The sequence below is a fragment of the Alligator mississippiensis genome, chromosome 2 (genome assembly GCF_030867095.1).
Source record: "Alligator mississippiensis isolate rAllMis1 chromosome 2, rAllMis1, whole genome shotgun sequence".
Classification (NCBI taxonomy): domain Eukaryota; kingdom Metazoa; phylum Chordata; order Crocodylia; family Alligatoridae; genus Alligator; species Alligator mississippiensis.
Genome location: NC_081825.1, coordinates 190,049,359 through 190,064,003, shown reverse-complemented (window position 1 = coordinate 190,064,003; position 14,645 = coordinate 190,049,359). Strand labels below are relative to the sequence as shown.

At 45.6% G+C, this 14,645-nt stretch overlaps 1 protein-coding gene across 5 annotated transcripts in view; it reads left to right on the top strand.

The window, feature by feature from the left end:
* Nucleotides 1-14,645, top strand: part of OSBPL5 (oxysterol binding protein like 5) — a 305,973-nt gene that overhangs the window by 265,949 nt on the left and 25,379 nt on the right. For all 5 annotated transcript variants that reach the window (XR_009460005.1, XM_059722599.1, XM_006271184.4 and 2 more), the window contains 3 exons: nucleotides 3,211-3,430; nucleotides 10,813-10,997; nucleotides 14,275-14,356. Coding sequence is in view for 4 of the 5 variants with exons in the window: in XM_059722599.1 (XP_059578582.1) it covers nucleotides 3,211-3,430; nucleotides 10,813-10,997; nucleotides 14,275-14,356 (487 nt within the window). In the remaining variant the exon portion in view is untranslated. The remainder of the gene's footprint in view (nucleotides 1-3,210; nucleotides 3,431-10,812; nucleotides 10,998-14,274; nucleotides 14,357-14,645) is intronic.

Below are 14,645 nucleotides of genomic sequence, written 5' to 3'. Positions count from 1 at the left end.
GTCCAAATATGCACTCAGCTTTGGGATGGAGATGATCTTGGTGATCAGTCATGCTTGGTAGCCACTGCCTAAAGCAAAATGTAGAGGTCAGGACCTGGGATTGGAATTCACTGGAACTACATATGTTTATAATAGTAGCGCAGTAGTGATCAAATACAACTGCCATTAGCTATTTGGTCTTAAGCCTATAATCATTTGTCTTAATTGAGAAACTGAAAAACCTTATAATGAAGAATTGTTTTAAATGATATAGAGCTAAGATGATCTCTCAAACTTAGAAGAAGCTATGAGCCAGTATTTTGAAACAGCTCAGCTTTGAGTTTTGGCTTCTTCCAGAAAACTGGCCAGAAGAACAGAAGAACAAATAATCCCATATTTTTGTGACTGAGTGGGGACTGAGCTCTCCTAAAAACTTGACACTAGTTCTGGGTTCTGAACACTTGAAGATCTCTTGCTAGCTGGCAAAGCCTAACTTTGTTTGACGGTCTCTCCCTTAGTTATGTAAAGATGGTTAAAACGAGAATGCCCAAAGGGAGCTGATAGGAATCCAGTTGAGAAGGCATTTAAATTTGTACAAAGCTTTCTAATGCATTGGGGTAGGAGGCAGGGGTTAGGCAGAGATGGAGAGAGAGCATGAGAGAGAGAGACTTGTTTTAAAACAAATGCTGACAGTGTAAAGATGTGTGGCCCTCTCAGAGGCTGAGCATGAAACACTTGTCAGTGACAAAAAGCACCATGTTGCCAGACTGAAACCCCCTTCCCCATGCCTCTCATGGGGTTACACATGTAGGACCAGCTGTTTGTCTTCTGCCTTGCAGAATGCCCTCTTGATGGCCCAGTGTGACACAAGCTGGTCCACACTTTGTTGCAAGGTGAAATGTCCAAAGTCAAATGTGGTGTGCTCAGACCAGGAAGCAGAAAAGTTGGAGGGCATCCCTAGACCTGGCACCTGCAAGCTAGTTTCTGCAACTTTTTCAGTCACCATCTTGGCCTGGCCTGGCAGGAAATTGGCCAAGTAGATCATACTCTTTGGCTGCTTGGTATGGGGTAGAGAAGAAATACGTTGTCTCGGAGAAGTTCAAGTCCAGCGCACCAAAGAGTGTGCCAACAGCAGCAAAGAGCAGCTGCATCCAAAGGCGGTCCAGGAAGGCATGGAAGAGTCTCCTTCACTTCTTACTCACAGAAAGGGCAGGCTGCCACTAAGTGGCAGATGAAGATGCCTGTGGCCAGGGCCCCATGCAGCAGCCACCACTGGAGGTCACTAGTTCCCTTAGCAATGCGTAGCTTGTACAGTGTGCCAGGGCCAGGTGGGCTTGCTCCGGCGTTGCTGCCACTGGGAGGAAGAGGAGGAAGGGGAGCTGGAGAGACAGAAGAGGAAATTAGGAAAGATTACTTTGGCAGGAAAGAAGACCAGAGGCCAGATTTACACCCTGCTCAAGGCTCTCTAAACCAGTTAATGCAAAAAGGGGTAGTTCTGTCTCCTGCTCAGTGCTGCTTGTGACAGTCTTAAAGCTAAGGTGGTAGCATTGGCATGTTACAAAATACTGCTGTAAAAATAGCTTATTAACTTTTTTTTCAAGGACTTGAAAAATCCAGTAGTTTACTTTGGGAGAGACCTTTCTGCTATTAGGTGCCAACATGTGACCCTGTTTTACCCTGTTCATGTCCGTTTACTTTTTCTGAAATATTTCTTGATGCTGCTGAAAGTACTTCTGTATTTAAATTATGCACTGAGTTTGTGGATCTGTTAGAATTTGTAAGGGGAAACCTGGTAAGGTTTCTGTGTGTTAGTAAAACTACTTAGTTCAAGAGATGGTCTCTACTGCTAATATCTGTGGAAAACAACTGGGGTCAATGCAATGACACAACCTGAAATAATCCCCAAGTAGGTAAAATAAGACACTGCATGGAAATTTGGTCAGAGATGTAGCAGGATTGCCTAAATTGAACAAGCAGCAGGCCTGATATATTAAATAAATGTTTCTTATGTGTGCACAAAACAAGCATGAGAAGGCAAAGTGAAGCAGTTGCTTTTCCAAGTAAAATTCAGCAGGAATGTAGGCCCTACTCTACTGGGTCAGAGTGGTGGTCTGTCTAGTCCAGTATTGTCAGCCCACCCATGACAAGTACCAACTTGTTCAAAGGAAGATACCATAGGCAGTATAAAGTATAACCTACCCCCTAAAAAGAATTTCCTCCTAATCCTCATTATTTAGAGTTTTGTCTGTACCCTAAAGTATGCAGGTTAATATCCTCTCTTGAGTTTAGTTTTTGTTGTATTTCTATACATTTTTGTTGCAAACAAATGTCTGATTCTTGTTCTTGAATCATTGGTCTTCGGTATCTGGTAGCAATAAGCTCTACAAGACACTTGGGCATTGGGTTAACAATATGCATTTATCAGTTTTAATTTGCCCCCTCTCTCTCAATGTTATTACGTGTACTTTTAGCCTTTTTATAGGGTTGGTTTTGTCATCTTCCACTGAAATGTAGTGGTACTAATATATATATTTGCGGGGGGGGGGGAGCATTTTCTTGTGTCCTCCTTGCCTCCTTTTGGCTTGTTCTTATGGCAAAAAATCTCCTTTGATCCACACTGCAGGTCTCTACTCAACAAAATCCAGCAACTGCTTCATACTCTTCACTTAGTCTATATGAAGACTCTTAGTTGAAGTCAATGGGCATTCTGAGTAAAAAATCGAGGCCAAGTAAAAACATTACACTTTTACCAATATAAGAGATCAGAAAGCAGCCTATACCTGTAACAGAACAGAAGTTCAGCATGCATAGACTGATTTAAAAATGGTGGAACCCAGTCTAAGATTTGTGCCCCCCTCTCCTGCCCACCAAAAGTGTAAATGTATTTTCTGTTTGTTACTGATCTAAACTACATCACTTACAGAAAACCGCATAACTTAGATCAATTCTACCTTGGGCTTGTTGAACGTCTGTACCTATCCCTAGTATAGAATATGCAGCAGAGCCACAAAACGAAGACCAAAGAGGAGAAGTTTGACCTAAAAGTCCTTATGGCTTGTGTGGTGTGATCTTGGCATTTCTGCAGGTTCCTTACTTGCTTGCTTTTTCTATTTACAGCCCTTGCTTTGGCTCACAAGGATTAGAGGGGGGTGGGGGATTGTCTTCACTAAAACACCTTTTGGCAATCCAGATTCATAAATCAAACGGAAAAAATAACAAACTGTGTTTCAGTCTTAATGAGTCAGCCCTGGAAAACCACCACCATCTGGAAAATGACGCTTTTTCTGACAAGTCTGAGAGAGACAACATAGAGGAGTCTGAGAATGAGACTCACGAGAACAGCCGGAAGACGAACGAGAGCGAGAGTGACCAGTCTGAGACCCATGGGGAGGCCTCTCAGGAAGGGAAAGGGACAACCTATATCGAACAGATCTACGAGGAATTTGGGGAGGTAAAATAAAAAAGAAAATCTAAACTATTTCCACAGAACACTTTCTAAAATCAGAGTGGTTTTTGTTGTTGTTGCTTTTGGTTTTTTCTTTCTTCATGCAGTCCCTAGCATCTAGTCAGCTTTCTGGATGAGGGACAAGTTAAAAACTACTCTGAGTTGAGATATTTTGCAAGCAATACTGTGTGTGGATTTCTGCCAAATTCTGTTGAATTGTCCTTACACGGTAATCATTCATTAGGAACAGCAGCTTTGGTATTGGCCCTTGGCATGTTTCCAGAATCAGTGATTGCTTCAACTAGGCATTGCATTAAGGAGTCATGTAGCATTTGCACAGTTCTTTCGGAAGACAGCAGGAGGGGAATTATCATTCAGGGCAGGTAGCCCCACCAAATAGGATGCTTCAGTCCATGGCAAGATGCAAAATATGATATTTCTCTTTATTTGATATGAGTAAAGATGAATCTGTGTGTGTTTAACAATACCTGAGCAATTTTTCCTAAATGGCTGGAAAGCTATTTCTCATGCAGTTTAAAATTTGGACATGAATGTATCTTCATACGTGAGGACCTTTTTTACATTGTGACTTTAACTTATAAGTAGCTCATGGACCTGACATCACTGGAGGGGGAAGGAAGGGTGTGGGTGGGGAGCGTGGAGGTTGAGTCAGCCAGAATATACTAGGAGTCAGTGGAAGACCTCTAACCCAACACTGGGAAAGATGAGGTCAGAAGCCAGCCTGTTTTTTTAATTTTGAACTTAAACTCCTGGTAATGACAGAGTACAGGTCCCTGAGGAAATACCTGTGGGAACAAATTTATAGTGACTTAGCTATTCTATAACTATCCCCAGGCAGGTAAGGTTCTTTGGGTAGATGTACTTATCTTTTATTAGACCAACTAAAATGTTGGGAAAAAGGTCTTTGCAAGCTTTCCAACACAAACACTCTTCTTCAGGCATAGGGAGACTCTGCTGGTGTTATGTGTTCTCCAAAGTAAAAGGAGAGAAAAAAAGAAGCAAATTAACAACAAAGATGTCTGTGAAAATGCAGATGAATGGAAGTTAGGAAGACAATGGGTAGAGATGGGGGGGAAGGGAGGGAAATGTGTGAAGGAATGCAAGTGTTCAGCTGGGCTAGGGACAGACATTTCACACAGGCTGGTTTAAATGATCAGAAACTAGTTTAAACCTGTAACAGCACATAAGTTCAGTGCACATAAACCAGTTTCAAAATGGCCAAAACCAGTTTGAGATGCTACATTCAACCAGGTTTATCAGGCTTAATTGATTGAGCTCTAACAGGTTAATGCAATGTCTATCCCAGACCCCTTCCTGATTTAAGTTAAACCACTCTCCCAACATGCTCTCTGGGTTGGGTTGTTTGCTCCAGCAGAGCAGGGCCCTGCTCTTCTGCTCCCCAGCCAGAGACAGGCAGGGGCAGGGTCTGGCCAGATGCTGGCCTTGGAAGAGAGCAGGGAAGAAGTTTATTTCCCCCCCTCCCTCCCCTCTGCCACCATGGCTTGCTCCAGCAGTAGCCTGAGATGGACTGGCCATGGTGTGATTTAATTCCCCCCTTCCTTTCCCACTGGCAGGGACCTGAGCCAGGTTCTGCGGGGCGCTCCCCTATCACTGCTGCAATGGCAGGGCTGGGTATGACCAGAAGCCAGTCAGCATGGCCCCCTGGGGCAGAAGGGGTGAGGAGGAGGCTTGTTCCCTCTTCTACCCCGCCCTCCCCAACCACCAGGGGACCACCGCCAAGTCTGCCCATCACAACTGCTGCTGCTGCTCAGTTGCTTTCTGCTTGGGGCAAGCAGTGGAATAAGCCCCCTCCTGCCCCCTCCACCAGATGCTGGAGGAAGGGGGAATAACCCTGCTCCCTGCCCCCCACCTAAGGGGTCCTGCCAGCCGGCCTCTGGCCATCACCCTGCCTGGCCGCTGGAGTGGCAAGGGGGAAGGTCTCGTGGGGGTAGCAGCCCCTGTCACAGTGTCTGGGGCCAGCTTGGGGCCGAGCTGCAGGGTGGGTATTCTGCTGCCAGGAAGAGGCCCACACTCTGGGAAACCATGACAGGAGCTGCTGCCCCCATCACGGTCACTCTCACCTCACCGCTTCAGTGGCTGTTTGGGGGCAGGGCCAGATCCCAACCACCAGGGCCCGTTAGGCTGGGGGCAGGGAGCAAGATTATTCCCCCATCTGGCCACCCTGACCGCCACTGCTGTTGCTCACTTTGTGTCCAGGGCAAGCGGCAGAATAAGCCCTCTCCTGCTCCCTCCCTCTGGCATCCCCTCCCTCCAGCATCTGGTGGAGTCGGCAGGAGGAGGCTTATTCCCTCACTTGCTGCAAGCAGGGAGCAAGCAGTGGCAGCCGGGATGGGCAGATCCTAACTGTGGTCCCCTGGGGGCAGAGGGGGAAATAACCCCTCTGCCTCGGGGCCATGCTGGCTGGTGTTTGGCCACACCCAGTCCCGCCACTGCAGCAGCGAGGGAGAGCGCCTGGCAGACCCCAGCTTGGGTCCCTGCTGGTGGGACAGGAAGGGGGGAATTAAACCTCTTTGTGGCCAGTTCAGTCCAGGCTACTGCTGGGGCTGACCACACCCCTGCCACCCCCACCCCCCAGCGCAGCTTCCCCGCAGCTTAGGGTATGCTATAGCACCCCCTGACGCCTGGCCTGAGCAACTGAAGGCATGTGCCTACATTTCCTCAGTCCAGAAGGAATGTCTGTGCACTTGCAGATCGCTTCAACCTAGGCAGGTTAGACTAACCTGCAAAGACTGAATCAAATCAGTCTTCAGCTTTTTGAATATCTTTCCCTAACCTTGGAAACAGGTTACCTGGGGAGTCAGATGTCAGGCAGATTGTAACGTGTCATAAATCCAACATCTATATTAAGTCCATGATTTTTTGTATCCAGCAGATTTATGAAGTGAAGTTCATAGGCTCATCTACAAAAGGTGTTTTGTTAGTTCCCTTTGAGGATTAGAACTGAGAGATCAGAGAGGGCAGTGGTTGTCTTGTGAGAAGTGTGCACCCACAGGTAATTGGATATTTTTGTCTTTGATGGATTTTCAGTGTGCATTCTTTCTGGTACACAGTTGTTGTTGTTTGGTTTCTCTTACATATTTTCCATCAGGATATTTGGTGCCCTGGATGAGATGTATTACATTTCTGGAAGTGCGCGTGTAAGATCCAAGAATGGGGATGGTTCTGCTTTGGGGTGTGGTTATTGTGTGAGTGGTGGAGGTGTGTTGGCAGGTTTTACATTTCTTGTCCTGCCCTGGTCTAGATCCATTTGATGTTGTTTTGGGTCATAGGGAGTTTGCTTCTGGTGATGAGGTTCGGTGCTTGTTTAAAGGCTAGGATGGGTGGTTCTGGAAAGATTTCTTTAGGAATTGGGTCTTCTAGTATGGGTTGCAATTGAAAAATAACTTGTTTAATCCAGGTGTGAGTAGTGCAAGATATGATATGAGATATAACAGGGAGTATCATAAGTCATCTCCACAGGGGCTCAAATGGCAATTAACTACGATTGTTCTGAGGTAGTGTTAATTTGGATACTTCACAAGTACTTAATGTGGAACAATGAGCTTGTCCTTCTGTAAGGTCTAGGGTTTGCTGAGAGAAGATGCACGAACACAAATCAAATCCATCTATTCTTAAATCTTTTACTATGCCAAAAAAAAAAAAGTGTGAAATAGCCTGCCCTGTCTGTCATTGAGTAAGCTACCTTGTATCTAAGCTAAGGTAAGAGAGCACATGGGGATTGTTTCTGTGGAGCAGCTGCTACTCTGTAAATTTGCAAACTAATTTAGCTTGGTGCATTTTACTTATACAGGCAGAACTTCCAAAGAGGACAAAAAAAATGTTTGGCTCTTGAGCTATTTCTACCTAGAGTATTTTATTCTCATTTTAGCTGCATCAGTGAAAACCTCCAGCATATGAGGTCAGCAGTAGGGCTGTGCGAGGCTTTGGTCGCTGATTCTATTTGGCCCGATTCAGTGAATCAAATCAGGAGACCCTTTAATCTCTCTGAAATTGAATCAGAACTTTCTGAATCAATTCAGAGAGATTCAGAAAGATTTGGCAATTTGGACATGGGCACAGCTTTAAATGTTTTTTTTCTACATACTTGTAGAAAAACAACAATCGAAGGTACCAGGCGGTTTATAAATGCTGTAATGCTGGGGCAGGTGGAACCTCCCACAGGAGTGCAAGGGGTCCCCAGGGCACTCCGTAGCAGACCCGCTCCCACAGTCTCTCCCCCCTGACTCGGCAACTGGACCCTCCTGGGTCTGGGGAGGTACCCGGGGTCCCCCCATGGCCAATCGCTGCCGGGGGGGGGAGGGGGCGCTCACTTGCTCCCCGGCGAACCCAGAAGCGGGCCAGAAATACTTCCAGTCCACTTCTGGGTTTGCCACGGAGCACTCAGGACTGTCCTCCCCTGCCCACACTTCTGTGGGATGCTCCATCCGCCCCAGCATCGCAGCATTCATGAGCCATGCCTGGTACCTCAAGGTATGTAGAAAAAACATTTAAAGCTGTGTCTATGGCCAAATCACTGATTCTCTGAATCAGCATCAAATCTTCAGATTCGGCCAAATCAAATCGGGGACAGTGATCCGAATCAACAAATTGAATCACTGTCCCTGATTCAGGCCAAATCTGAATTGAATAGGGCCTTTCTCACACACCCCTGGTCAGCAGCTATAAACTGTGATTTGCTTGTACAGCTTAATCCCCGTCTCAAAGAAAAATAAGATGCACCAATGCAAACTGTGGCTTTGTCTGTATCAGTGCTTTGCTTCAGTGCTGTTACATCCATAGCTACAACCCCAGTTGCTCTGCACTGTGATTTCTGAAGCTTTTCTGCCTATTGCCTGGGGAAGAATGTGTGCTTGAAAACAGAGGCAGCCAGTTTTCTGCTCCTAAAGTCCTTCTCATCTCTTCAAGACCTAATGGCAAATTATTCCCCTTTTACAAACAAAGAATATTGAATTCAGATTAAGAATAAACCACAAACAACAAAATCAGCATCTAAACTAGCATTTATAACACTTATCAAATGATGAATTCTCATTTTTAAAGTGTCAGAGAGACATAAGCAAATTGATACATTGGCATTTGTGGATTTGGGGGGGACACAAATATTTAATAGGTCACATTAGAAAGAAAACATGGGTCCCTTTCTACTTTTTAAATGATACTTTAAATTTTATAGCACAAGGCTGTGGAATTACACTTGGTTTATGTGAAGCTACTCTTTTAATCATGAATGTAGCTAGAAATAAGGCCTGGCAGCAGAGTGGCTGGGTTTGGATGCACTATGCATTCCACAGGACCTTATAGACAGCTTTGGCCATTAGATGCTATTAGATTCTTGGCCATGAGGAGTAGGCTTCCACCTGGATTGTCACTTTGAACAGGTGGAAGGAATTTACTTGTAGTTTTTTCACCCAGATGGTGACATTAAGGGAGGGAGAGGGGTGTCATGGGCAATAATGCACTTATCACCTGGGATGATGTGTGAACAGCCTCCTAAACTAACTGGATGCATGCTTTATGCGTTGCAGTTGGTGCAATTTATATATGATGGATCAATCTTTTCAGGCACAAACTTCACCACCAATTTTCCAGCACTGCTGTAGAAGCTCACCTGGTGGGGAGGGACCATATACAAGCATAGATTTACATTTTTATAACAGTCAGCTTTGCCTTATATGAGCTTCCATATTTGTGCTGGGAACTTGCAGGCACAAACAGTTGTGGGGACATCTTTGTGCCTGCCAGAACTGGACACAGAATATCATATCATAAATCCCATATCTGTGAAAGGTAGACTGTTAGTTAGGAAAACTTGCTTTTTAAGGCTTTGAATTATAGGAGCTCAAAGGCATCCCCACCGGTAATACATTTTAAGAAGCCAAACAAAATTATTTGCAAGCTTTCTTCCCTCTCATCCCCTGCTGAATGCAACTGCCATCCTGAGCTCTCTAAGGGCAAGACCTTGTATCAAGACCAGTCTAGAATTAATTTGTATCATCAAGAAATACTACCTGAAAACCTGAGTGAAAAATGAAAGTGCTGACAGACCCCTATGTGTTTTCATAGATTTCATAGACATTAGGGCTGGAAGGGACCTCCGAAGATTGAGTCCAGCTCCCTGCCCCAGGGGCAGGAAGTCAGCAGGGATCATAGGATCCCAGCAAGATAAACATCCAGATGTTTTTTGAAGGCATTCAGAGTAGGTGCTTGAACCACCTCTGGCGGCAGTCTATTCCAAACCTTGGAGGCTCGGACAGTGTGGAATAGATGGCCGCCGGAGGTAATCCTAGCTACCAGTGCTGTAGTAAGTTCTCTTGTGGTTTCCATTTCTTCCGAGGCTCGAGCTGTGTCCATTTTGAGTGTCCATCACAAAGCTGGCAGGATGATATTTAACAGAATGAAAAGGGCTTCCCTGTATGCTCTTTTTTTGATTTTCTTTTCACCTCAGACCTGGGTTTTTAATGTAGGAGTAAACATTAGTTAAGTGGCTGATCAGGAGCCAAAAGCTATGTGGGAAGATTCTCCATTGGTATAAATTAGCTATATCAATTTGCATCAAATAAAAAGAAGAGGTTGGTGTTTGAAAAAACTGCACAACTATTTTCCTAAAGTAAAGTAGTATTTCAGAAGTAGGCCTATGCAATTCCCTGTTAGAAGTCTCTTGCCTGAGGCATTAAAGCAGTAGGAGTCCTAATATAAACAGCTGCTGAATTTCCTTCCTCCATCAAAAACTTGAATGCCTAAGAAGGGCATTGGACACCAGCCCTGATAGCTGATAGTGTTTGAAAGTTTAAGTTTTAATCCTGCTGTTCATTGGCCTTTTATACCTGATGCAACTCTACTGAAGTCAGTCACATGTAGCTAAAAGCAGAATGTGGTCCATGACTACTACTCTGTCTACTTCTGTTGTTGGTGAAGGATGCTGGACTGTAAGCTGGAGACTGTAAGCTTGTGTTTGTTCAGGAATGATGACAGGACAGGCTCAGGTACACAAGTCCTACCTCACCCTCTGTACTCAAAGCACCACTTCTATTGTTCTTTACCGCGTTAGTCATTGGCCTATCTGCTAAGTTTGTCAACAACAGCAAAACTGGTTATAGCCACTTATCTGCTAAGAATGCCCACCAGGCACAAACCCCACCAGGATACACTACTGTGATTTTGCTCCTTACTCACATGGGCCTGATTTGCACCAACGACCATGATAAAACCTAAAATCTAGGTCAGTTCCCTTATAGCTATGTGCTCATCTAGTAAATGGCTGTTATCTAATTGCCACCTTTCACATTGTGCGTGCTTGCTTGCTTGATTTTTTTGGTTGTGGTTTTGTTTCCCCTTCCCTTATTCAGACCGGTGGATCCTCCCAAACAGAAACGGTCTCTGATGAAAACAAGAGTCTGATGTGGATTCTGCTGAAGCAGCTGCGCCCTGGCATGGACTTGTCCCGAGTGGTTTTGCCTACCTTCATCCTGGAACCACGATCTTTCCTCAACAAACTTTCTGATTACTACTACCATGCTGACCTACTTTCCCAGTAAGCAGCACTTTGAGCAGCTGCATGAACACATATGAAAGTATTAAGCTGGGACATTAGTATGCTGGTGAAGTCTCCTTAATACACGAGTCTCTAATTTGATCTGTAAATCATGTCAAGCATCAGCTCCTGTGACCTTTTAGAGCCAGACGGTTCCCAGTGGAAAATGGCGGATGTGGAGAAAGCAAAGAAAATGGGAATGCACTAGATGCTGCTCTCAGAGCCCACCCCTCCAGCATTGGCTAGAATGGATCAAAAAGCTGATAGTCTGTATGGCTGCTAGTAACAATATTACTCCACCTTCTGGTGTACTGATGTAAAAGGAGGCATAGGAAAAAAACCCTTACAAGAGAATAAGCTGCAGCAGAGTTGCCAACTGAAAACAATATCAGGGTTAACTGTGGAGTTGCATGTTAATTCCTATGGGTAGAGGCACCCTATTTGCAGAGATAGTAGAACATATTTAATAGGGCTGTGCGAAGCTTTGGTTGCTGATTCGAGTCAGTGGAGATTCGGCCTAATTTGGCAGCCAAATCTCCGAATCCAAATCGAATCTGGAGATGCTTTAATCTCTCTGAATCAAATCGGAGCCCTCCAAATCTATTTGGAGAGATTCAGAAAGATTTGATGATTTGGACATAGACATAGCTTTAAATGTTTTTTCTGCATACCTCAAGGTAGCAGGTGGCTTGTGAATGCTGCGATGCTGGGGCAGATGGAGTGTCCTACAGGAACGCGGGGGTGTCCCCAGCATGCTTGGCAATGGACCCAGAAGTGAACCAGAAGCACTTCTGCTCCACTGGGGAGTACACAGCCACCCCCCTGTGCTTCTGTGGGATGCTTCATCCACCCTAGCATTGCAGTATTCATGAGCCATGCCTGGTACTTCAAGGTACGTAGAAAAAACATTTAAAGCTGTGCCTATGGCCGAATCACTGATTCTCTGAATCGGCATTGAATCTTCAGATTCGGATTTGGCCGAATCAAACAGGGGCAGGGATCCGAATCAACTAATCAAATCACTGTCCCTGATTCGGGTTGAATCTGAAGAATATGGCCCATTTCGCACACCCTTAATATTTAATATTTGCTTAGAAGTATGGGCTGAACTTCCTAATATGCTGGGTTTTTTTTAAATCTTAAAAAGTATGGTATTTTATATATCACGTGAGTAGGTCACATTATTCCACTGCTTTCCCAGTGCACTTTCAAGCTTGCCTGTTGGGCACAGTTTCACTATTTATATATGTGGGAACTGACACTCTTCGGCCTGAGGAGGCTTGAGATTATCCTCAGAAAATGCTTTATGAGGTCCAGAGGCTCCTAACTGGAGATCTCTTGAGATGGGGGTTCTTACATACAGTTTTGTATGAGGTTGGGAATATAGAATAGTAGAAGATGAGGGCTGGAAGGGACCTCAGGAAGTCTAGTCTAACCCCCTGCTCAAAGTAGGACCATCCCCACTAGATCATCGCAGCCAAGACTTTGTCTAGTCAGGTTTTAAAAACCTCCCAGGATGGAAATTCCACAACCTCTCTAGGTAGCCTGTTCCAGTGCTTTAATATCCTCCTTATGAGAGAGTGTTTCTTTCTTTAATATGTAACCTAAACTTCCCTTGCCATGAGTGACTGGTGCCTCCTGAATCTGGGGAGGCACCCACAGAAGCCACCGACAGCGGAGGCCCTGTCAGGGGGGCACCAGCCCTACCAACAGCATCAGTGTTGGCCATTGCAGGGGCACTGGCCCTGTCAGGGGGGAACATGCACTCCTGTGCACCCCCTAACAGTCGCCTATGTCCCTTGCTGTGATTTGAGGCCATTGCTCCTTGTTCTGTCATTTGCCACCACTGAGAACAGTCTAGCTTCATCCTCTTTGGAAACCACCCTTCGGGTATTTGAAGGCTGCTATGATGATGATGAACGCTTGCTGCTGCTCTATCTGAAGCTAGGAAGACTGAGGGCTCAGGAAAAAGTTAATGCTTGATTTCCCATAAAAATGCAAGATGGGTTGGATTTTTTTGTTTGTTTGGGTTTTTTGGGTGGGATAACTTAACTCAATTTTGCAGTTGAGAATTGCATTAGGGATGTCAGTGGACCTAGAATTTTGCAGAGTTTTAGGATAGTCTCTCTCATTTTTGCCTTTGGATTTTTACAGGGGCCTTGACAGCTAGTCAGGCCTTGGGAATCCCACTGCTTGGGTGTGTGTGTGGGGGAGGTGAGGATGTATGCATGGGCATACACATGTGGTACATGCACCACTGAGAACTGCTTCCTCTGGGAAAGGGACCTTTCCTTTTCACCAGAAGCTGCAGAGCAAGACATAGGATGTGACTCACCAATCTAATTTTATGCTGCTGGTCTCTCACCACTGAAATCAATAGTATTATTATAGTGCAGTGGTGCTCACCCTTTTGGCCATGTAAATGCTAGATGAGTGTCACAGGGCCCCATCTATGGCCCAGATTGGGCCCTGGGGCCCAGCATTTCACCCTTGCTGCCCTACATGTTGCTGTCCTACCTGTTCAGCCTTCACAAGAGAAGGCTGAGGGGGGATCTAGTGGCCGTTTACAAACTAGTCAGGGGGGACTAGGGCAGGCATTGGGGGAGTCCCTGTTCCCCCGAGCACTACCAGGAGTGACTAGAAATAATGGTCACAAGCTGGCAGAGGGTAGATTCAGACTAGACATCAGGAGGCGCTACTTCACTGTCAGGGCGGCTAGGATCTGTTACCAACTTCCAAGAGAAGTGGTGCTGGCTCCTACCCTGGGGGTCTTTAAGAGGAGGTTAGATGAACACCTTGCTGAGGTCATTTGACCCCTGTACTTTTTCCTGCTATGGCAGGGGGTTGGACTTGATGATCTGCTCAGGTCCCTTCCAACCCTACCAACTTTGAAACTATGAAACATGCCAGGATTGGGTTCTGGGGGAACAGCACCACTCCCTCCTGCCCCTGCCTGCTGGGATTGGGCCCAGTGGTGCCCCCACCTGACCCTGTATTCTGGGATCGGGCACTGGATCCAGCATACAGGGCTTGGGGCTCTCCATGGGTCCTGAGGTTAAGTGGCAATGATGTATTGGTACCATTCCCCACTGCCAAATCTCTGACCACATAGGGAGCCCTGCAGACCAGATGACACAGCTCTGCGGGCCAGATCTGGCCCACAAGCTGGAGACTGAGCACCCCTGCCCCAGTGTAAAACTGAAGTAATACTCTAAATCAGCCCTATCAGTAAAACGAAAATCATTTTGAGTAATTATCCCATCTCCCTTTTCCACAGAGCTGTGCTTGAAGATGATGCCTACAGTCGAATCAAGCAGGTTCTGAGATGGTATTTGTCAGGCTTCTATAAGAAGCCAAAGGTAAGAGATTTCATGTTCCTGTGGAAATGAGAAATGTTCACACCTATTGCTATAGCTTTTGTATGTATTCTGTTACAAAGTGTTTTGTTCCTCTTGTGAAATACCTAACCAGCAGCTGGCTCACTTCTTGTGCTGGACAAACAGGAGGCGTCGAGCCAGTCATGTGGCAAATAGAATAAATATGCAATTATTTGGGAAGCTGTTTCTGTATGGTACTATGTCAGTGTATTCTGTACCTGAATGAACCTACTCTGGGTGGTGGCAATAAGAAAGCTTGACTCCCTTACAA